Source organism: Budorcas taxicolor, chromosome 3, assembly GCF_023091745.1.
Source record: "Budorcas taxicolor isolate Tak-1 chromosome 3, Takin1.1, whole genome shotgun sequence".
Classification (NCBI taxonomy): domain Eukaryota; kingdom Metazoa; phylum Chordata; class Mammalia; order Artiodactyla; family Bovidae; genus Budorcas; species Budorcas taxicolor.
The window spans coordinates 34,797,047-34,819,514 of NC_068912.1; the positions used below are offsets into that span (position 1 = coordinate 34,797,047).

The window sequence follows — 22,468 nt, forward strand, 5'->3', positions numbered from 1 at the left end:
GTCAGGTGTATATTTTAAAAAAAATTGTGAAAAGCAACATGCACACTCAAGTGTACCACATAATATGCCAAATTTTAACATACTTTGAAATTTGCTGCCAAATTTCAGCAAAATTGAAATTTTGCGGACACCTCTCATTCCTCCTAATGTGTAAAATTCATTATTTCCTCTTTGGAGAATTTTCTGAACCTGCAAGGCCAATACTTAAGGACAAAAATCAAAGCAAAACTTACTATTTCCAATTACCACAAAGCGTGCACTCTCCGAACCCTCCCCAGTACCCAATACTACAGGACTACTGTTGTCATTAACCATGCCCCATTAAAAAAATTACGCTCAGAATAGATTTATGTTTTATTGCAAATGTTAAGTATTCGAGAACTTAGAGAAAATAAATCGGTAAGAAAATAAGCTTCGTACCCGTTTAATATATTTGGCTTCGAAGTAAGATTTCACTTGCAGCGACCAGCTTATGAGGATAAAGAAACGCAGGCCTAAAACAGGCCGACGGAGGCCGGCCCCGCCCCCTTGACGGGCCAATCAGCCGCGCGTCCGGGAAGGACGTACAGCCGCCGGCCGAGCAAATCGATGAGGACGCGCGCCAGGCAGGCCCCCAGCTGAAGTGCTCGGCGGCTTGCGGGGCGGCTGGCCGTCTTCACCAGCTGCCAAGTCTGGTGTCTGTCTTCCCGGAGAGGCAGGAGGGCGACCCGAGACGTGAGTCCGCGAGGTCGGTTGCGTTTGTGCAGCGGGCGGGTTCCGTGGGCGGCGGCGCAGGCGAGGCCAGGGGCGCTGTCGGGGCCTGCGGGGGACTTCGGAGCGCGGCGTCGACCGGGGTGGGCGAGCGACCTGCCCCCTTATCTTACCGGCCAGTTGACGGCCTTAACTCTGGTCGCCGCGCGGTTGCTCTCACTTTGCGCGCTTCGAAGGGCGTCCTCCGGGAAAGGGGCAAGACGCGCAAAACGAGACGCGAGCAAACGTTGACTTTTGTTGGCTTCAGTTATCTCTGAAAACTTTAAAAACAATCTGAACGAATACCGCCAGCAGAATGGCTCGGATTTGGTTGTAGTTTTCAAAAACTCCAAATTAATTTGAATGTTAAAATTAGAGATGAATATTTATCAGTGGGTGGTGAAAAACAATGACATTTTTCACAATGATGGTGGTTATGAAGGTGTGGTCCCCAGACTAGCTTTATCATCATTACTATCATCGTCGTCCTCATCTAAGAACTGTTAGAAATGCTCTGAAGTTTGAGAACCACAGTTCCAGGAAACTACACAAATGCACGCGAACTAAATTGCAACCCCCGACTCCTATGCCCTTCAGTTGACTTTAATATCCAAGTTAATTTTCTTACTCATTTCACGTGTAAATTCATTGAAATCAGATGCTCCTCTTTTATGCCGATTTCCACTCAGTGGCTGGCAATCTTTTTGGAGATCTCTTTGTTGGTAGCTGCCCAGACGAGTATCTCCTGTTACAGCCCACTCTGCATTTCCCACTTTGTAGAGATGGGATCCCGCAGTTCCTCTCCGCCTTCTCAGAATAGCCCCTCAGGACCTTTGGCATCTTGCTCTGGAGAGGCAGTTTTTAGGTAGAGCCAGTATGGGTTGGAGGGCTTCCCAGATAGCTCAGTTGGTAAAGAATCCGCCTGCAATGCAGGAAACCCCGGTTTGATTCCTAGGTCAGGAGGAACCTCTGGAGAAGGGGTAGGCTACCCACTCCAGTATTCTTGGATTTCCCTTGTGGCTCAGCTGGTAAAGAATCCGCCTGCAATGGGGGAGACCTGGGTTCGATTCCTGGGTTGGGAAGATTCCCTGGAGAAAGGAAAGGCTACCCACTCCAGTATTCTGGCCTGGAGAATTCCATGGACTGTATAGTCTCGGTTGGGCCACATAATAGCTGAGTGGTCTTGGGCAAGTTACTTGTTTTTCTAATCTGTAAAATGAAGATAACAATAGTACTACTTCTAAGAGTTCTTGTGAGGATTAAATGAATGAATGTAATAGGTTTTGCTTGCTACTATTATTTAACAATTTTGACATTAGCATCAAAGACTGACAGATGAAAAAATTGATTAAAAAAATAAGAACTAGGGGAGAGAGACTGCTGCTGCTGCTGCTGCTGAGTCACTTCAGTCATGTCCTACTCCGTGTGACCCCATAGATGGCACCCCACCAGGCTCCTCCGTCCCTGGGATTCTCCAGGCAAGAACACTGGAGAGGGTTGCCATTTTCATCTCCAATGCATGCGTGCATGCATGCTAAGTCGCCTCAGTCATGTCCAACTCTGTGCGACCCTGTGGACAGCAGCCCACCAGGCTCCTCCATCCACAGGATTCTCCAGGCAAGAATACTGGAGTGGGGTGCCATTTCCTTCTCTGGAGAGAGACTAATGACTGACAAATAATAGAATCACAGATAGCGCCACTGAACTAAACCAACATAAGGTGCTTTTCCTTAACACTTTGGCTGAGATGGTAAAGAATCTCCCTGCAATGCAGAAGACTTGGGTTCAATTCCTAGGTTGGGAAGGTCCCCTGGAGGAGGACATGGCAACCCGCTCCAGCATTCTTGCCTAGAGAATCCCTTGGACAGAGGAGCCTGAAGGGCTGCAGCTCACGGGGTTGCAGAGTTGGACACGACTGAACGACTAACACTTTGGCTTCACTCTTTGCGCTCGTAGTGTAGTCTGAAGGCCAGCATCTCTGCCATCACTGGGAGCTTGTTAGAAGTGCAGAAGCTCATGCCCACCTCCGATTTACTCAGTCAGAAGCTGTTTCTTAACAAGATCTCCACCAGGTTTGGATGCGGCTTTGTATGGAGGACGTGTGAGATCACCTGTGAGATTTCTCAAGTCAGGGACTGGAGGGGTTTGGCAGATTTGCAGCTGCTTCCATTATTCTGCTTCACCTCCTGGTCTTGTATCATTTCTGCATTGCTGATCCCTACCCCTAGGGCTGCTGATCAATATTGGAGAAAATAGCATAGCTGCCAATAGCATTACCTTGTGGGGTTCATAGTCAAAACTCAGCTGCTTGACTGTTTTCTGATTTATCTCCCTTTGCAGAATGCCTCCTATTTTTCCAAATCTCCATTCTCCATCCCACCTGTGCGCACAGAGACAGTCCGGGTTTTCCAGTGGTCTTTTTCTCTGTCCTTTTAATAATCACAGTGAACTCTGAGCTTCTCTTTTTGCTTTCGAGCCTTTGTTTCCATCCTTCCTCATTCGTTTCTATTGATGTGCTCAGTCACTCAGTTGTGTCACTCAATTCTTTGTGGCCCTGTGGACTGTAGCCTGCTCCTCTGCCCATGGAATTTTCCAGGCAAGAATACTGGAATGGGATGCCATTTCCTTCTCCAGGGGATCTTCCTGATCCAGGGATCAAACCTGCCTCTCTTGCATCCTCGGGTGGATTCTTTACCACTAGCGTCACCTCAGAACAGTTGATTCAGACATTTCAAGATCTAGGATCTGCACCCCTCTTATATCCCAGGGAAATCATGAGAGCAGTAAAGCCCCAGAGGTGGCAAACTGTCCTACCAGAAAAGCTCTGTTGATGAAGTCATGTAAACCTTGTTGCCTCTGAAAATTGTTAAGTGTAGCCATGATTTCATACACTGCCGTCTTTTCTGAATCTGCTCAGTTCAGACTCTCTTTGTCATTGTCAGCTACTTAGTTCTTTTTTTTTTTTTTTTAATATTATCAACCTTTATTTTTTAAGCACTAATGCAAATTGTTCCTTGCATGTAGGTTGCTAAGCTACGGCCTGAAAGTGTTTTGGTTGACCATAAGTGCAATTCTGTGTGGTCCCAAAAAGCATAGGCATTCCCTCAATCTTTTTTTTTTTATTTGTCCATGGACTCAGCTTCCCTCTGTTAGGTTTTTTTTTTTTCTTTATTTTACTTTACAATACTGTATTGGTTTTGCCATACATCAACATGAATCCGCCACGGGTGTACACGTGTTCCCCATCCTGAACCCCCCTCCCACCTCCCACCCCATACCATCTCTCTGGATCATCCCAGTGCACCAGCCCCAAGCATCCTGTATGTTGCATCGAACCTAGACTGGCGATTCGTTTCTTATATAATATTATACATGTTTCAATGCCACTCTCCCAAATCATCCCACCCTTTCCCTCTCCCACAGAGTCCAAAAGACTGTTCTGTACATCTGTGTCTCTTTTGCTGTCTCACATACAGGGTTATTGTTACCATCTTTCTAAATTCCATATATATGTGTTAGTATACTGTATTGGTGTTTTTCTTTCTGGCTTACTTCACTCTGTATAATTGGCTCCAGTTTCATCCACCTCATTAGAACTGATTCAAATGTATTCTTTTTTACTCACGCCTTGCAGTTTGATGGATCTTAGTTCCTTAACCAGGGATTTATCCCCGGCCCATGGGGTCGTGAAGAGTCGGACACGACTGAGCAACTTCACTTTCACTTTTCACTTTCATGCATTGGAGAAGGAAATGGCAACCCACTCCAGTGTTCTCGCCTGCAGAATCCCAGGGACGGGGGAGCCTGGTGGGCTGCTGTCTGTGGGGTCGCACAGAGTTGGACGCGACTGAAGCGACTTAGCAGCAGCAGCAGCAGCATGGCAATGAAAGTGCAGAGTCCTAATCACTGGACTGCCAGGGAATTCCTTAGTTCTTTTATTTTCATTGAAAATGGCTGACTTACATTGTTGTGTTGGTTTCTGCTCTACAGAAGAGTGATTCAGTTATACGTGTGTATATATACATTCTTTTTTCTTTTCCATTATGGTTTATCATGGGATACTGAATATAGCGCTCTGTGCTGTAGAGTAGGACCTTGTTGTTTATCCATTTCACATATAGTAGCTTGCATCTGCTAACCCTAAACTCCCATTCCATCCCTCTCCCACCCCCTCCCCCTCGGCAACCACAAGTGTGTTTTCTATTCACCTACTTAGTTCTTAACTGCTTAGAATTAGGCTCTTCATCATTTTATGAAAGTCATTTCACAGATGACCAACTAATTAACCAATCCAGTGACTTTTTTCAGACTTTATTTTTCTCAGCTTCTCAGGAGTATTTAATATAGTTGACTAACAGCTCCTTCAGATTAAGCCCCTCTTGGATTCTGCACTTTGCATGTTTTTAGCTTGCCTTCGATTACTCTCATTAGTCTTGAGTCTCCTTTTTTATATTTGAATCTTCTCAAGGCTTTATTCCTTAGCTTAAGTCCTTTCTTCCCTAATAAAGTATACCGTTATCCAGTATTTCTAAGTATCTCTGGAGCGTCAGAGGGATCTTAGGAGGCCATTCCCATCATTATTGTTATCTAGTGTTTTGACTTCACATTTTTAAACATAAAAAGTTAGTTTTTTCAAAAAACTCTCAGTTGTTTATTAAGTTGATCAGTATACTTGATTAGTCCCCATACTCCTTGGTTCTTTTAGTCACACCTTTCTTCATTGCAGTTAAACTTCTTTAACGTATCAAGAGTCTGTGGGTTGTTGACTTTGTTAGTTTTTTATGTCTGAGGAAATTTGTGTTAGTTTGCTAGGGCTGCCATGACAGAGTACCCCAGACTGGGCAGCTTAGACGACAGAAATTTCTCTCAGTTTTGGAGGCTACAAATCCAAGGTCAGGGTGTCTGCAGAGTGGGTTTCCTGTGGTCTCTCTGGCTTGCGGGTGGCCGTCTTCTCCTTGTGCCTTCATGTCATCCTCCCTCGGGCCTGCCTGTGACCAGATTTCCTCTTATAAGGACGCTAATCAGAGTGGAGGAGGGCCCATGCGGATGACCTCATTTTAACTTAATCACCTGTTTAGAGATCCTGCCTTCAAATATTGTGAGGAACTAGGGGTTAGGACTTCAACATATGAATTTGGTTGGAGAGAGATAGTTTAGGTCATAACAGTAGCTTAATTAGTCTTTCCCATAGGGTGAAAAAAAACCTTTTGTAAAATGTGAAATAGACATACATACAGAAAAGTGTGTAAAATACAAATGTTCACCTTAGCGAGTTACTGAAGAGCAAGCACCTGTGTAATTACTGTCCGGGTTAAGGAGTAGAACATTGCCAGTGCCCTTGTCTCATTCCTGATCACAGAAGGAAGGGTCTCAATATTTACCAAGTGTAGTGCTTGCTATAGTACTCTGACAAAGTTTCTTTTATTCTTGGTTTGCTAAATGTTTTCTTTTAGTCATGAATGAGTTTTCCTTCTTTGATACTGGTTTTGGGGGCCTTCTCTTTTTCTTTGTTAATATTATATATAGGGTTATCAGTTTTATTCGTCATTTCAAAGAACCAAGTTTTGGTTTTATCATCTTCCCTATTACCTGTTTTCTTATTTCTTTTTATTCTTTATTTTTGCATTGAATTCTTTCCGTGGTGATTTCTCAGGCCTCAGCTACTTTCCTCTTATGCGTGCATTGGTCAGCACTGTGCTGAATACTCAAAGGGGTCTGTTTTGATACCAGTTCTCTCAGACTGGGCGTCCGCCAGTTTAGTTCTGACACTGCCTATCCAGAGTTAGTGTACACCCCGCAAGATAAGGTTACAAGACTTTGCCCACATAAGATGCATGTCTTGGAGGCCACCTGTACTTTTAACCAACTAACTATAGATTGAGTGGTTCCCACAACCCCATCAGATCAGATGATTCACTAAAATGACTGAAAGCACTACAGTTAATGGTCATATCACAAAGAATATAGACGAAGATCAGCCAAAGGAAGAGACAAATAGGGCAGGTCTCTGGGGGAGAGTGCAGGGCTCCTGTGTCCTCATGGAAGCCAGGTGTTTCATCATCTCAGCACATCAGTGTGTCACCAGCCAGGATGCTCCTCTGAGTTGCAGTGTCCAGAGGTTTTTTTTTTTTCTGACTATATATATTTTATTGACGTATAGCTGACTTACAGTGTTTCAGGTGCACAGCAAGGTGATTCAGTTACACATATGCACATATGTTATTTTTCAGATTATTTTCCATTATAGATTATTACAAGATATTGACTATAGGTCCCTGTGCTATACAGTAAGCCCTTGTTGCATGTCTATTTTTTAAAATTAGAAATCTAGCATTCTGTTCATACTAAATCAAATGAGTGGAATCAAAATGTCAAAAAAATTTTTAGTTAGGCAAAATTAATAAGTTTTCTAAAATATATATATTATGCATACTATTTATTATAGTATAGTATAATATACCAGAGAAGGCGATGGCACCCCACTGCAGTACTCTTGCCTGGAAAATCCCATGGACAGAGGAGCCTGGTAGACTGCGGTCCATGGGGTCGCGAAGAGTCAGACATGACTGAGCGACTTCACTTTCACTTTTCGCTTTCATGCATTGGAGAAGGAAATGGCAATCCACTCCAGTGTTCTTGCCTGGAGAATCCCAGGGACGGGGGAGCCTGGTGGTCTGCCGTCTATGGGGTCACACAGAGTCAGACACGACTGAAGCGACTTAGCAGCAGCAGCAGTATAATATTCATATATTATGCTATACTATATATAAATATAAATATAAAAGTTTTTCTGTGCTTGATAAAGGCCTCAGAAAGAACATCAAAAAAAAGATGGAGAAATTGGAAAACATAATCTAAATGAAATGGGAGTGCTGAATATGAAATAGAGAAAGTAAAACTAGATAAAAGTAAAAGATCATCGTATGGTCCAGTTTTTTTTTTAAATAAACATGGCTGCTAGTTAAAAACATATCTGGAGCTCTGGAGGAAAAAAAAAGCAATACCTGAGCAATTGTATCAGGATTTTAAAAAGTGATTAAAGGTTTTTATATTAAATGGTAGTTTTGGTGATACAGAATTCTATTATTTTCCTGTTGACCAGTCATGATACAGTGGTATTGAGTACTAGTTACATAATCACAATAGTGAAAGATGTTTATCAGTTTTCACAATCAATAGCCAGACCAAAAAAAAAGATAAGCACAATTGCAAGCCATAATGGGAACATGTGCTGTGCTTAGTGACTCAGTTGTCTCCAACTCTTTGCGACCCCGTGGAGCCTACCAAGCTCCTCTGTCCAGGCAAGAATACTGGAGTGGGTTGCCATGCCTTCCTCCAGGGGAATCTTCCCAGCCCAGGGACTGAACCCAGATCTCCTGCATTGCAGGTGGATTCTTTACCATCTGAGCCACCAGAGAAGCCCAGTGTAAAATAATTACATACAATTTGGAAACTCAAGCAGAGTGCTGTGGTAAGTGGAAATGCATCTATGTACATGTTTTCATCTGCCCAGCCAGTCTGTGTCTTTTGGTTGGTGCATTTAATCCATTTAAATTTAAGGTAATGATTGATATGCATGATCCTGTTACCATTTTCTTAATTGTTTTGGGTTTTTTTTCTGTAAGTCTTTCCCTTCTCTTGTGTTTCCTGCCTGAAGAAGTTCCTTTAGCTTTTGTTGAAAAGCTGCTTTGGTGGTACTGAATTCTCTTAACTTAGGCTTGTCTGGAAAACTTTTGATTTCTCCATCAGATTTGAAGGGGAGTCTTGCTAGGTAGAGTATCCTTGGTTGTCTGTTCTTCCCTTTCGTCCCTTTCAATATATCATGCCATTCCCTTCTGGCTTGTAGAGTTTCTGTTGAGAAATCAGCTGATAACCTTATGGGCATTCTCTTGTATGTTGTTTGTTGTTTTTCCTTGTTAATATTTTACCTTTGTCTTTATGATTACTGTGTGTATCAGTGTGTTCCTCCTTAGCTTTGTCCTGCTTGAAACTCTCTGTGCTTCTTGGACTTGGTTGACTACTTCCTTCCCCATGTTAGGGAAGTTTTCATCTGTTAGCTCTTCAGATATTTTCTCAGGTCCTTTCTCTCTCTCCTCTCTTTCTGGGACCCCTATGGTGCAAATGTTGGTGTGTTTAGTGTTGTCCCAGAGGTCTGTTGGGCTGTCTTCCTTGTTTTTTCTTTCTTTTTTTTACGTTATGTTCCGTGGCAGTGATTTCCGTCATTCTGTCCTCCAGGTCATTTATCCGTTCTTCTGCCTCAGTTATTCTGCTATTAATTTCTTCTAATGTATCATTCATCTCTGTTTTTTGTTTTTTAGTTCTTCTAGGTCTTCGGTAAACATTTCTTGCATCTTCTCCATTGTTTTCTGGAGCTCCTGGACCATCTTCACTATCGTTATTCTGAATTCTTTTTCTGGGAGGTTGCCTGTCTCCACTTCATGTAGTTTCTTTTCTGGCGTTTTATCTTGTCCCTTCATCTGGGACATCACTTTCTGTTTTTACATCCTAATTAACTTTCTGTAATGTGATTTTTGCTCCAGCTCCTGTGGATTGTGGTTCTTCTTGCTTCTGTTTGCCCTCTGATGGATGAGGCTAAGAGGCTTGTATAAGCTTCCTGATGGGAGGGACTGGCTGTGGGAAAAACTGGGTCTTGCTCTGGTGTGCATGGCCTTTTGCTCAGTAAAGCTTGACCCAATTATCTGCTGATGGGTGGGGTTACGTGCCCTCCCTGTTAGTTTGGCCCTTGGCAACCTAGCCCTGGGGTCTGTGGGCTCTGTGGTAGGGTTAATGGCAAACTTCAAGACGAATTGTGCCAAGGAGGACCTTCTAGGACTACTGCTGCCAGTGCCCCGCCCCTGTGGTCAGGCCCTGCCAGCCCACGCCTCCACAGGAGGCCTTCCAACACTAGCAGGCAGTTTTGGTTTGGTCTCCTGTGGGGTCACTGCTCCTCTCCTCTGGGTCGTGGTGTGTGTACAATTTTGTCTGTGCCTCCAAGACTGGAGTTTGTTTCCTCCAGTCCTGTGGAAGTCCTATAATCAAATCCTGCTGGGCTTCACAGACAGATTCCCTGGGGATTCTCAGTCCCTTTGTTGGATCCCCAGGCTGGGAATCTGATGTGGGATTCAGAACCTTTACAACAGTGGTGGAACTTCTCTGGTATTATTGTTCTCCAGTTTGTGGGTCACCCACCCAGTGGGTATGGGGTTTGATTTTATTGTGACTGTGCCCCTCCTACCATTTTGCTGCGGCTTTTTTGTCTTTGGATGTGGGGTATCATTATTTGGTGGGTTCTAGCATCCCTTGTCAATGGTTGTTCAACATCTAGTTGCCGTTTTGGTGCTCTTGCAGGAGGAGATGCGTGAAAGTCCAGAGTTTTTTTAATCAGGTTTCATTCCATAGGCATGATTGATTCATTGGCAACCTGACTGAACTCAGTCTCCAGCGGCCCTCTCATCCCCAGAGGTTGGATGACTAAACAAGTTCCAGTCCTCTAATCATGTGCTTGGTGTTTTTTTTTTTTAATTAATTACTTTGGGCTCTGCTGGGTATTTGCTGCTGTGTGCGGGTTCTCTTTAGTTTGGGTGTGCAGGCTCCTTGTTGCCGAACGCAGGCTCTAAGGTGCTCAGGCTCAGTAGTGGCACATGGGGCCAGTTGCCCCTTGGCATGTGGAATCTTCCCGGAGCAGGGATTGAACTGATGTCCCCTAAATTAGCAGACAGACTCTAAGCCACTGGAGCACCAGGGAAGTCCTGCTTGGTTTTTCTGGTGAACAGTCCCCAACCTGAAACTATCTAGGAGCCCACCATGAGTCACCTTATTAGCATTAACTCAGTCCTGTCAGTTAGGAAATCTCAAGGGTTTTGGAGGAACTGGGAACAAAGATCAGATATTCTTTACTGTATTGCAGGGACCCTCTGCAGACCTCTGGAGGTCTGTCTCTATGCAGATTTTCCCACTTACCTCCAGCTCCCTTGGTTTCTTCAAATTCATCTCAAACCTCCTCAAGGAGCTCAGCTGCCTGAATTCTGCCTGAATTCCCTCTCTGGGTGCCTGTGGTCTAGAGACTCTCAAGACAGTAAGCTGGGGCAGTGGAAGGGTTATCCATGTTTGTTTCCTGTCTTGCAAGGATCACCTTTCTTGCTTGGTGTTCAGTGTCTTGAAAACCATTTCATATATTTTGTGCAGTGTTCTTTCCTGGTTGTTCAGGCAGGAAGGTAAATCTGGTCCCTGTTACTCCATCTTGGCCAGAAGTGGGAGTCTGGGGAGTGCTTTGGAGCATGGAGTCACTATGTTACCCTGACCTAAATCCTTTACCTGAACGTTTTCTTTCTAACTGCCAGACTCTTGTCCCTACCACTTTGTTAAAAACTGCTGTACCAAACCCGGTGGTCATTTTGTTGTCCTCTGATCGCTTGATCTTTCAGCAGCATTTGATACAGTTATCTGTTCCCATCTTTCTTCACTTGGCTTCTGGAATAACAGCCTCTCCTGGTCTTCTTCCTGCCTCACTAGTACTCGTTGACATCATCTCTGATTAGCACTCCCTTGTTCTCTCCAACCTCCAAGTGTTGGCATGCTCCAGGTCTCAGTCTTTTATCTTCACAGTAGATCTTGCGGTGATCTTAGCCAGTCCATGGTTTATCCATCTCATCTACATCTTTATTGTTCAGCTGCTCAGTCGTGCCCGACTCTTTGCGACCCCATGAACTACAGAGAGCATGCCAGGCTTCCCTGTTCATCACCAACTCCCAGAGCTTGCTCAGACTCGTGTCCATTGAGTCAGCCACCTCATCCTGTGTCATCCCCTTCTCCTCCTGCCCTCCATCTTTCCCAGCATCAGGGTCTTTTCCAATGAATCAGCTCTTCACATCAGGTGGCCAAAGTATTGGAACTTCAGCTTCAGCATCAGCCTTTCCAATGAATATTCAGGGTTGATTTCCTTTAGGATTGACTGCTTTGATCTCCTTGCTATTCAAGGGACTCTCAAGAGTCTCCTCCAGTACCATAGTTCGAAAGCATCAATTCTTCAGCGATCAGCCTTCTTTATGGTCCTGCTCTCACATCCATATGTAACTATTGGAAAAACCGTAGCTTTGACTAGACAGACCTTTGTTGGCAAAGTAATGTCTCTGCTTTTTAGTAAGCTCTCTAGGTTAGTCATAGCTTTTCTTCCAAGGAGCAAGTGTCTTTTAATTTCATGGGTGCAGTCACCATCTGCAGTGATTTTGGAGCCCCCCAAAATAAAGCCTCTCACTGTTTCCATTGTTTCCCCATCTGTTTGCCTTGAAGTCATGGGACCAAATGCTGTGATTTCATTTTTTGTCTGTTGAGTTTTAAGCCAGCTTTTTCACTCTCCTCTTTCACTTTCATCAAGAGGCTCTTTAGTTCCTTTTCACTTTCTGCCGTTAGGGTGGTGTCATCTGCGTATCTGAGGTTATTGATATTTCTCCTGGCAGTCTTGATTTCAGCCTGAGCTTCATCCAGCGTGGCATTTCACATAATGTACTTTGCATATAAGTTAAATAAGCAGAGTGACAATATACAGCCATGATGTTCTCCGTTCCCAATTTTGAACCAGTCCGTTGTTCCATGTACAGTTCTCACTTTTTTTAAGCTTATTTTTAATTGAAGGATAATTGCTTTACAGTATTGTGTTGGTTTCTGCGAAACATTGACACTAATCAACCATAGGTATACATACGTCTCCTCCCTCCCCATCCCACTCCTCTAAGTTGTTACAGAGCCCAAGTTTGAGCTCCCTGAGTCATAAGCAAATTCCCTTTGGCTATCTGTTTTACATATGGTAATGTGTGTTTCCATGTTACTCTCCATTCAGTGTTGCTTCTTGACCTGCATATAGGTTTCTCAGGAGGCAGGTAAGGTGGTCTGGTATTCCTATCTCTTTAAAAATTTTCCACAGTTTGTTGTGATCCACACGGTAAAGCATCTGCCTGCAGTGCGGGAGACCTGGGTTTGATCCCTGGGTTGGGAAGATCCCCTGGAGAAGGAAATGGTAACCCACTCCAGTACTCTTGCCTGGAAAATTCCATGGACTGAGGAGCCTGGTGGGCTACAGTCCATGGGGTTGCAGAGAGTCAGACACAACTGAGCGACTTCACTTTCACTTAAACAGTCACAGGCTTTAACACAGTCAGTGAAACAGAAGTAGATGTTTTCTGGAATTCTCTTTTTCTGTGATCCAGTGGATGTTGGCAGTTTGGTCTCTGGTTTCTCTGCTTTCCTAAATCCAGTTTGTACATCTGAAAGTTTTCGATTCATGTACTGTTGAAGCCTGACTGGAAGGATTTTGAGCATTACTTTGCTAGCATGTGAAATGAGTGCAACTGTGTGGTATTTGAACATTCTTTGGCATTGCCCTTCTTTGGAATTGGAATGTAATCTGACCTTTTCCAGTCCTGTGGCCACTGCTGAGTTTTCCAAATTTGCTGGTATATTGAGTGTGGCACTTTAACAGTGTCATCTTTTAGGATTTGAAATAGCTCAGCTACATCTTGAAGGCTCTCACCTGTATTTCTGTAGACCCACTTCTCTCCTTACCTCCATACTGTGTATGGGACATCTCTATGTGGATATCAGTAAACATTCGAAATGCACTGTGTCCGAAGCAGAACTCTTGTTATATCCAAACTTTGTTGTCTGCCCTCCTGAGTGTCCTTCAGTCTTTTCCCATTCTCCCAGTTGCTCTGGTCACAAACCTTAACATCATCCTGAATCTTTTCTTGTCCTTACTTCTTACATCCAATTTACCAGAATGTCTGCAGTGCATTTCTATATTAATTACAGTAGCACAAGATGGTGTAAAAAAACCAACCCCCAAATCTTAGGACTTACCCTAAAATAAATTAATTTTCATTCACGTGAAAGTTAAAAAACATGTTCCCACTTAACAGGTGGCCTTGCATGTGGTTGTTTAGGGTCCCGGCTCCTTCCATAGTCAGGCTGCCCTCCTCTAGGGCTCAGCGTCCTCCCCATTGCCTGGTGGGGGCTGGGGGGCCAGCTGATGGAAGTTCAAGCAGGAGGCTTTCATGGATGTGGTGCATATTTCTTCCCCTGCTGTTGTGCTGACCAGGACTTAGTTGTCACATACTTAACTGGAAGACACCACTTGTTACCATGTATTCAGAAAGAAGTAACGTGCTTGGTGACCTGTTAGCTGGACTTTGCCACATGCCTTCTTTCTAGTTTCCTGCTTTTGCCCTCTGTTCCGGCTTCCACATAGCAGGCCCAGTGATTTTAAAACGTAATCCTGATTCTATCATTTCTGTGCTTAAAACTCTCTAGTGGCTGACTTCCTGTTACACTGAAGTAAAAACCATACTCGTTACTATGGCCTATTCCCCTTCTCCCCTCCAGCTCATTCACAAGACGTAGTTCACAAACCTTGGCATCATCCTGAATCTTTTCTCATCCAATTTACCAGCAATTTCTGCAGTGCATTTCTGTGTTAATGTGGATAGCACAGCCTCGTGGTGTAAAAAAACAGTTGTTCTAGCCTTCTTGCCCATTCTTTGAATGTTTCAAACATAATCCCTACCTGGGCCTTTATGCTTGCTATCTCCTCTCTCTGAATTTTCTTTTCCCCAGTCTTTCTACAGTTAATTATTTTTCTGCCTAATCGGTTATGTACCACTGTGTAGCAAACCACCCCAAAGTTTAGAGGCTTTAAACAACCCTTTTTTCATCTCATAATTCTGTGGCTTACGGGACTCTATTGGACTCAGCTGGGTAGTCAATTTTTCCCGCATGATGGTGGCAGATCACCAGGTCCGTTACCAAGGGATTGGACTGGATCCACCAGGAGGACTCACCTACATGACTCGTTGTTGATGTTGGTGCCAACTGGGAGATCAGTGTGCCCCGAGACGTGGAGTCTCCTGGTGACTTAACCTTTTCACAGCATGGTGGCTGAGTTCCATGGGAGGGCCCCCAAAAGCAAGTCTTCCAAAGTAGTAAAGTAGAAGCAGCTGATCCTGGTATAGGGTGGGCCAGGCCATCTACACCTTTGTCTTGTGTTATTTTCCTCATAGGACTTACCGCTGTCTGAGATTACTTTTTTGTCAATTTATTGTCATCCCCCACTAGAATGTAAGTTTCTTAAAGACAGCCTGACTGATCTAGTTTCCTATTAGCCCCATCACGACAGTGCGTAGAATCCAGCAGGTGTTTTGTAAATGTTGAACAAAGGAGTGCTGAACTTTTCCCCAGGCTGTATTCTCATTCTCAATTTCTTTAAGTTAATGATATCACCGTTTTTGTTGATGGTGGGCCTTGAAATCTTAAAGAGTCCTGTCTGTCATCGTTCTCCTTTTTCCTTCTATGTGCATTCAGCTGCCAAGGTCTGTAGAATTAATCTTTAAAATGTGTCCGGTGGGTTCTTTCTGGTCTCATTGCCACCACTCTTTCAGATCAACATCCTTTTCTACCTCAGCCTCCTTTTGAATTGAGAGTACAGTTAACTCTGGTATCATCTTCCCCAAATATAGTTCCCATCTCCCTTGAAAACTATTGATAGCAGGTGAAGTCAGTTATAAGCTTTTTACTTTGGCAGAGTCATCGCAGCCCACCTCTCCAGCTCCGCGTTCCACCACGTGCATCCTCATGTTTCCGGTTTCTGAGACGAACCTGTTGCTTTCTGCCTCCTGTGTCTCGCACTTTTAGAATGCTGCCCATACTTCAGAGTCTATTTCCCATGCCCATTCCTCCGTGAAATCTTCCCGGTTGCTCCCAGTCAGATGTGCTGTTTCCTCCTTTCAGCCCCTGAAGCTCTTTGAATCCCTGCTGAGGCCTTGATTGTTGGCATTTGCTGCTCACCTTACTGAGTGTCTTTCACTTGCTGGCCACTGGCTGGGTGTTGGGTTTGGAGAGGGGTGAGGCAAGATGGAGGAGAGGGTATTAGGAAGGTGACTTCAGACTTGAGTCAGGAGTTAACCTTCCCTGGAAAAGTTCACATTATCGTGCTGTGGTTTTCTACCTTCATTGTGTGATGGAACCAGTAGGGGAGCTTTGAAAATCCCTGCACCTAGTTTCGACTAAAAAGATGCACAACCTGAGAGTTGCGAGTTAAGTTTTATTTAGGACAAAATGAGAGCTGCAGCCAAGAGACAGCACCTCAGGTAGCTCTGAGAGACTGCTCCAAAGAGGCCCTCCAGGCTCCTCTGTCCATGGGATTCTCCAGGCAGGAATACTGGAGTGGGTTGCCATTCCCTTCTCCAGGGGATCTTCCCAACCCAGGGATCGAACCTGGGTCTCCTGCATTGCAGGCACATTCTTTACCATCTGAGGCACCAGGGAAGCCCCCAGGGGAAGGTAAATATATGATTTTGATGCAGGGGGAGTTCAGTGTAATCAGGTGCTTACTTTACAAAAGGTTTTCTGCTAGTCACAAGGAGCTGATGTCACCATGAGGGATTTAGTGCTTTTCTAGATATGAGGAGATGCAAGGGTTGGGATCATGAAATCAGTTCCTGAAAATATCTGTCTGAAGACCTCTTCCACTGTTTCCCTGGAGCCCAGAGCGCCTCATTCTCTGCCCTGAATTCCCCTCAGAGGGTGTTGAAGGTCTGCAGCTGCAGCAGCACAGGGTTCAGTCTTTGCAGAGGCAGAGGGCAAACACCCCTGTTGTTTTTCAGTCACTGGCAAATGCTTTTGGCAAGTGCGTGTTTGTAGTTGACAGTTCAGTTCAGTTCAGTCGCTCAGTTGTGCCCGACTCTTTGCGACCCCATGAATCGCAGCACGCCAGGCCTCCCTGTCCATCACCAACTCCTGGATTTCACTCAGATTCATGTCCATCGAGTCAGTGATGCCATCCAGCCATCTCATCCTCGGTCGTCCTCTTCTCCTCCCGCCCCCAATCCCTCCCAGCATCAGAGTCTTTTCCAATGAGTCAACTCTTCGCATGAGGTGGCCAAAGTACTGGAGTTTCAGCTTTAGCATCATTCCTCCCAAAGAAATCCCGGGGCTGATCTCCTTCAGAATGGACTGGAGGGACTCATCCAGGGGACTCTCAAGAAGACTCTCAAGAGTCTTCTCCAACACCACAGTTCAAAAGCATCAATTCTTCAGCACTCAGCCTTCTTCACAGTCCAACTCTCACATCCATACATGACTACTGGAAAAACCATAGCCTTGACTCGACGGACCTTAGTTGGCAAAGTAATGTCTCTGCTTTTGAATATGCTATCTAGGTTGGTCATAATTTTTCTTCCAAGCAGTAAGCGTCTTTTAATTTCATGACTGCAGTCACCATCTGCAGTGATTTTGGAGCCCCCAAAAATAAAGTCTGACACTGCTTCTACTGTTTCCCCATCTATTTCCCATGAAGTGATGGGACCGGATGCCATGATCTTCGTTTTCTGAATGTTGAGCTTTAAGCCAACTTTTTTACTCTGCTCTTTCACTTTCATCAAGAGGCTTTTTAGTTCCTCTTCACTTTCTGCCATAAGGGTGGTGTCATCTGACAGGCCAGTGCCAATTTGTAGACAATGGTTCCTCACCTAGAGATTCTGATTTAGTTGACTTGGGAGGTGGCCATAAGGTTGGAAAATTTAGAAACTTCCCAGGTGATTCTAATGCAGGATTGAGAGCCTTTGTGGCAGGGGGCGAGACTGACCAGTAAGTGGTTAATTTCAGTGTGTGTTATGCTAGAAGAAACAGCTCACCAGGAACACAAAGAAGTGTTTGGTTTAGCCTGAAGTTACTTTTTATTCCTACAGCTACACTGTAAGCCATTACTGGGCAGGGCCCAGGGCATTCCCATCTTGGAACTGCCTTACCTGATCCTTATTCACAGAGGTGGTTTGACAGAACATTCTGCAGTAATGGTAATGTTCTGTATCTGCACTGTCCATTTTGGAAACCACTCTGTCCAGTTTGGAAGACACTAGCCATATGTAGCAACTGAGCACTTGAAGTGCAGCTAGTGAAAATAAGGAAATAATTTGCAGTGTAATTTTAATTTAGATAGCCATGTGTGGCTAATGGCTGCTGTATTGGACTATGTTGAATAGAGAAGATAGTGTGTTGTTGAAACAATTTGACTGTTTATGCAAAGGCTTAGATGAAGCAAGCTATTTTCTCTGATTGAGAATTTGGTCACCTCATTTGAATCTTAATTTTGCACCTTTTAAGTTTCCCATTTCCCACAGCTTTACTGAGAAATGATTCACATACTATACAATTCATCCATTTAAATTGTACAGTTCAGCAGTTTTTTGGTATATTCACAGATAATGTACAACCATTTCCACAGTTAATTTTAGATCACTTTTCATCACCTCAAAAAGAAACCCTGTAACAACTCACAGATATAGAGGGCAGACTTGTGGTTGCCAAGGGGGAGGGAGTTGGAGGAAGGATGGATTGGGAGTTTGGGGTGAGCAGAGACAAACTATTATATTAATACCTAGAGTGGATAAATAACAAGGTTCTACTGTATAGCACAGGGAACTAACTATATCCAATATCCTGTGGTAAACCATAATGGAAAAGAATATAAAATGGAATGTATGCATATTATATAACTGAATCACTTTGCTATACAGCAGAAACTAACACAACATTGTAAATCAACTATACTTCAATGAAAAAAAAAGCTCTGTACCACTTAACTCCCACCCCTCTGTCTCTTATATCCTCAGTTTCTTATATCCACCTACCAGTCTCCGTAGACTTTCCTATTCTGGACAGTTCATATCAATGGAATCATAATATATGGTTTTTGGTGACTGGCTATTTTCAGATGGCATGATGGGGGCTCAGCAGTAAAGAACCCACCTGCTAATTCAGGAAAGGCAGGGTTGGATCTCTGGGTGGGTATGATTCCTTGGAAAAGGAAATTGCAATCCAGTCCAGTATCCTCAGTGGAGCTTGGTGGGCTACAGTCCATAGGGTCACAAAGAGTTGGACATGACTTAGTGACTGAACAACAAGGTTTTCGAGACTCACCCATGTTGTAGCATGGATCAATACTTCATTCCTTTTTATGGCCTAATAATATTCCACTGTGTGATAGTCATTAGCTTATAGACATTTGGGTTGTTTCTCCACTTTGGCTATTGTGAATAATGCAGCTATAAATGTTTGTGTACAGGTTTTTGTGTTGACATATTTTCACTTCTCTTGGGTATATACCTCGGAATGGAATTGCTGAATCATTTAGAAAATCGTTTAGAAAAAAAAAAATGTATATAGTCTCAATGAGACTGTGTGTGCATGTATGTATGTGTTTATATACAAATACCATTTTACTAAGTATTTTTATTTCAGTTATTAAGAAAGCATTATCGTAACACTAGAAGTAGGTTGTTTTTATTAAAAGTAATCATACTTCAATATATGTGCTAATTTTTGTAGCATTCACGCAGGATGCTGTATTCTCTGCTCCTCTGTGAATGTCTGTGGCTGATAACTGCTTATGCCCATGATGATGAATGGATTGATCCCACAGACATGCTTAACTATGATGCTGCTTCAGGAAGAATGAGAAAATCTCAGGTATTTACAAAACTCCATGTGTGTATAATACCTTACCAGTCCTGTGATGGAAATAGTCTACATTTGTTATTGTTTTTCACAGAGCTGTGAAATAGTCCTGTGTCATTGATTCATGACCATGCAGAATATCTTCCTGTCTCTTAGCCTAAGGTGACTTCAACCCCACCTGTTTAATTCTGTTTCAGATTTGAATGTAAAGCTGATCAAGAAGCAAACCCATTTGTTCTTAGCTAGTATATAAATTTGAGGCTATTACTTTTCTGGTGGTTTAATACAGTTGAAGCAAAGCCATAAAATGATGGAGTCAAAATTTTAGTCTTCATTAACTGTAGATTATTTTTACAACTGAACATAAAGAAATAAAACCTCTCTCTACTCTGCTCCAGGTGAAATATGGTATATCAGAGAAAGAAGAGGTCAGTCCTGACTTATCACATGCTGATGAATTGTCAGAATGTTACAACAGACTTGATTCTTTAACTTATAAGGTTAGGATTTTTTATTCATGATTTTTGTATTATGGTATGTTAAATTGTTCTGTGTTTTCTGTCTTTGCTAACATTTCTTGTGTTTGTATGGATATGAGAGTTGGACTGTGAAGAAAGCTGAGCACCAAAGAATTGAGGCTTTTGAACTGTGGTGTTGGAGAAGACTCTTGTGAGTCCCTTGGACTGCAAGGGGATCCAACCAATCCATTCTAAAGGAGATCAATCCTAGGTGTTCTTTGGAAGGAATGATGCTAAAGCTGAAACCAATACTTTGGCCACCTCATGCGAAGAGTTGACTCATTGGAAAAGACTCTGATGCTGGGAGGGATTGGGGGCAGGAGGAGAAGGGGATGACAGAGGATGAGATGGCTGGATGGCATCACCGACTCGATGGACGTGAATTTGAGTGATGGACAGGGAGGCCTGGCGTGCTGCAATTCATGGGGTCGCAAAGAGTCGGACACGAATGAGCAACTGAACTGAACTTGTGTTTTTATCTAAAGTACAGTTTACAAATATATAAATAATTTTTTTTCTTTAATTACCCTAGCCTTGGTTTCTCTTTACTCTGGCCTTGAATTTTTAAAAATTGTACTTTTATTTTCCTGTAATAACATTTATCTCACTCTGTTGTAATTATTTCTTTACCAGGCTGAACGTTTCTTGGGATAAAGAATATTTTATTCACTCTTGATGCTCTATCACCTGTCACAATGCTGGACTGTAATAACTCATGACAAGTATAGCAAATGAAGAAATGTCTCTCCTGCTAGCGTATAAGCATAACAGTTGCTCCTACAAGTATAAGGGATTATTATAATCTGGTGTGTGGTAACTCTTACTTCATTTATTCAGTCCTTTTATTTCTGTGGCTGCAGTAGAGTTTGAGAAAGGAAGTAAGTCAAGATTGTTGGTTGGTTTGAGCACAGGTTATGCTGCCAGAACCCACCTCTGTTGGTTTTGAGGCAGGGTGCTGGCGGCAGTGTGGAGGAGGCTGGGATGGGGGAGGGCAGAGGTGCAGCAACGCTGAAGGCTCACACTGAGGCTGTGACTGGGTGAAGAGAAAACTTTTCTGTAGTGGAATAGGCAAGTTGTGGTGGTTGAGCATCGGGAAGAGCTGGAGTGAATGGGGGAGGGTTCCATTTTGAGAGGCTGGGGGAGCTTGCTACTTGAGATCCAGATGTATCCCAGTGAGGTCTATAAGCAGCTGCTTGTGGTTCTTACCAAATGTGAATGTTGTCTCATCTGAGTGCTAGCAAAGAAAGGCTTGGATGAAATTTGCTTCAGTCTTAACTGCATTTTGTGGTGTAGTGAGCTAATTCGGCTGCATGGTAGGAAATGGAGAAATGCCCTTTTGCTGAAATTTTTCATTCTATTGTTTGTGACTTTGGGTCTGACATTGTAAAAACATGATTAGTAAAATGAAGTCTTTAGTCTTTGTTTTAAAAAATTTTTTTACTCTTAAAAAGAAATTACAAAATTTTAAGGTTTGTAAACCTTGCCTGAAAGCCGAGCAGTGCCCTGTGACTTCTGGAGTGTCGTTCTGTCCTGGGCCTGTGTGTGCTGCTCAGTTATTACATGTTTATCACCTGAAGCCCATTCCAGTGCTCCACTCAGCTTGTGCTCCACACTCAAGTAATAAGTGGAAGTTGCTTATCGCAGGTTCTAAATGTCTTACGACGGGCACTACCCTCACTCAGAAACTAGCCGCTCTGGTGATTATAGACCTGAGTTCAGAGGAATTCTGTCCTCATGAGGGATTCTGTGCAGACGGGCTGCCGTGTGTGGACATCTGGAGAGGCCTTAGTTCAGTTGCTTAGTTGTGTCCAACTCTTTGCGACCCCATGGACTGCAGCACTCCAGGCTTCCCTGTCCATCACCAACTCATTGTTCAAACTCATGTCCTTTGAGTCGATGATGCCATCCAACCATCTCATTCTCTGTCGTCCACTTCTTCTCCTGCCTTCAATCTTTCCCAGCATCAGAGTCTTTTCCAAGGAGTCAGTTCTTCGCCTCAGGTGGCCAAAGTATTCCTGCCATGTGGTAGGGCGTGATTGATAGTTGGCAGGAAAAATCAGTAAAAGGCCAAAAAGTAATGCACACATTCACGAAAATCTTTGCGTGTCCTTCATCTTCTAGCTTCATGTTGCCTCTGTTTCTGTTTGGCTGTGCTCTCTCTCTCTATTTTTTTCTCCCCTTTCCTTTTCTTTCTTTAAATCGTCACTTTGGCATTCGGAAGGGGCAGACTGGTCCAGAAGTTCCGCTTATCCACATCTCTGCGTCCTTGTTTCATGATCTTCAGCTTTAAAACTGCTGAAAGGCAGCAAGAAAACTGCCAGTTGGTGCAGTATGGGACTCCTGGTGCTCTTTTGTTGCCTACTTTTTGCAAAGAGAACCCACAGAAAGCAGGCCAGCTCTACATTTTAATGCAAGCTTGATGAAAATAACCACCTCCTCACTTTGACCTCCATGGGGCCACTAGGCTAGAAACTTGACCCTTACATTAAACTCGGACACTAACTAATGTATTTGTTTTGTGGTTGCAGATTGATGAATGTGAAAAGCAAAAGAGAAAAGACTATGAAAGTCAAAGCAATCCAGTTTTTAGGAGGTACTTAAATAAGATTTTGATTGAAACCAAAAAGCTTGGACTTGTGAGTATTTGATGTGATACTAATCAGTGTAGTGGATATTTTTGTTACGTATTAATTTCACGTTATATCAGCACTGATAAAGCA

At 43.5% G+C, this 22,468-nt stretch overlaps 1 protein-coding gene across 2 annotated transcripts in view; it reads left to right on the forward strand.

The window, feature by feature from the left end:
* The first annotated feature begins 598 nt into the window (after positions 1 to 598).
* CLCC1 (chloride channel CLIC like 1) overlaps positions 599 to 22,468 on the forward strand; it is a 34,691-nt gene continuing 12,821 nt past the window's right edge. For both annotated transcript variants that reach the window (XM_052637000.1, XM_052637001.1), the window contains exons 1-4: positions 599 to 727; positions 19,102 to 19,242; positions 19,629 to 19,730; positions 22,277 to 22,384. In XM_052637000.1, coding sequence (XP_052492960.1) covers positions 19,114 to 19,242; positions 19,629 to 19,730; positions 22,277 to 22,384 — 339 coding nt within the window. In that variant the 5' untranslated portion in view covers positions 599 to 727; positions 19,102 to 19,113. The remainder of the gene's footprint in view (positions 728 to 19,101; positions 19,243 to 19,628; positions 19,731 to 22,276; positions 22,385 to 22,468) is intronic.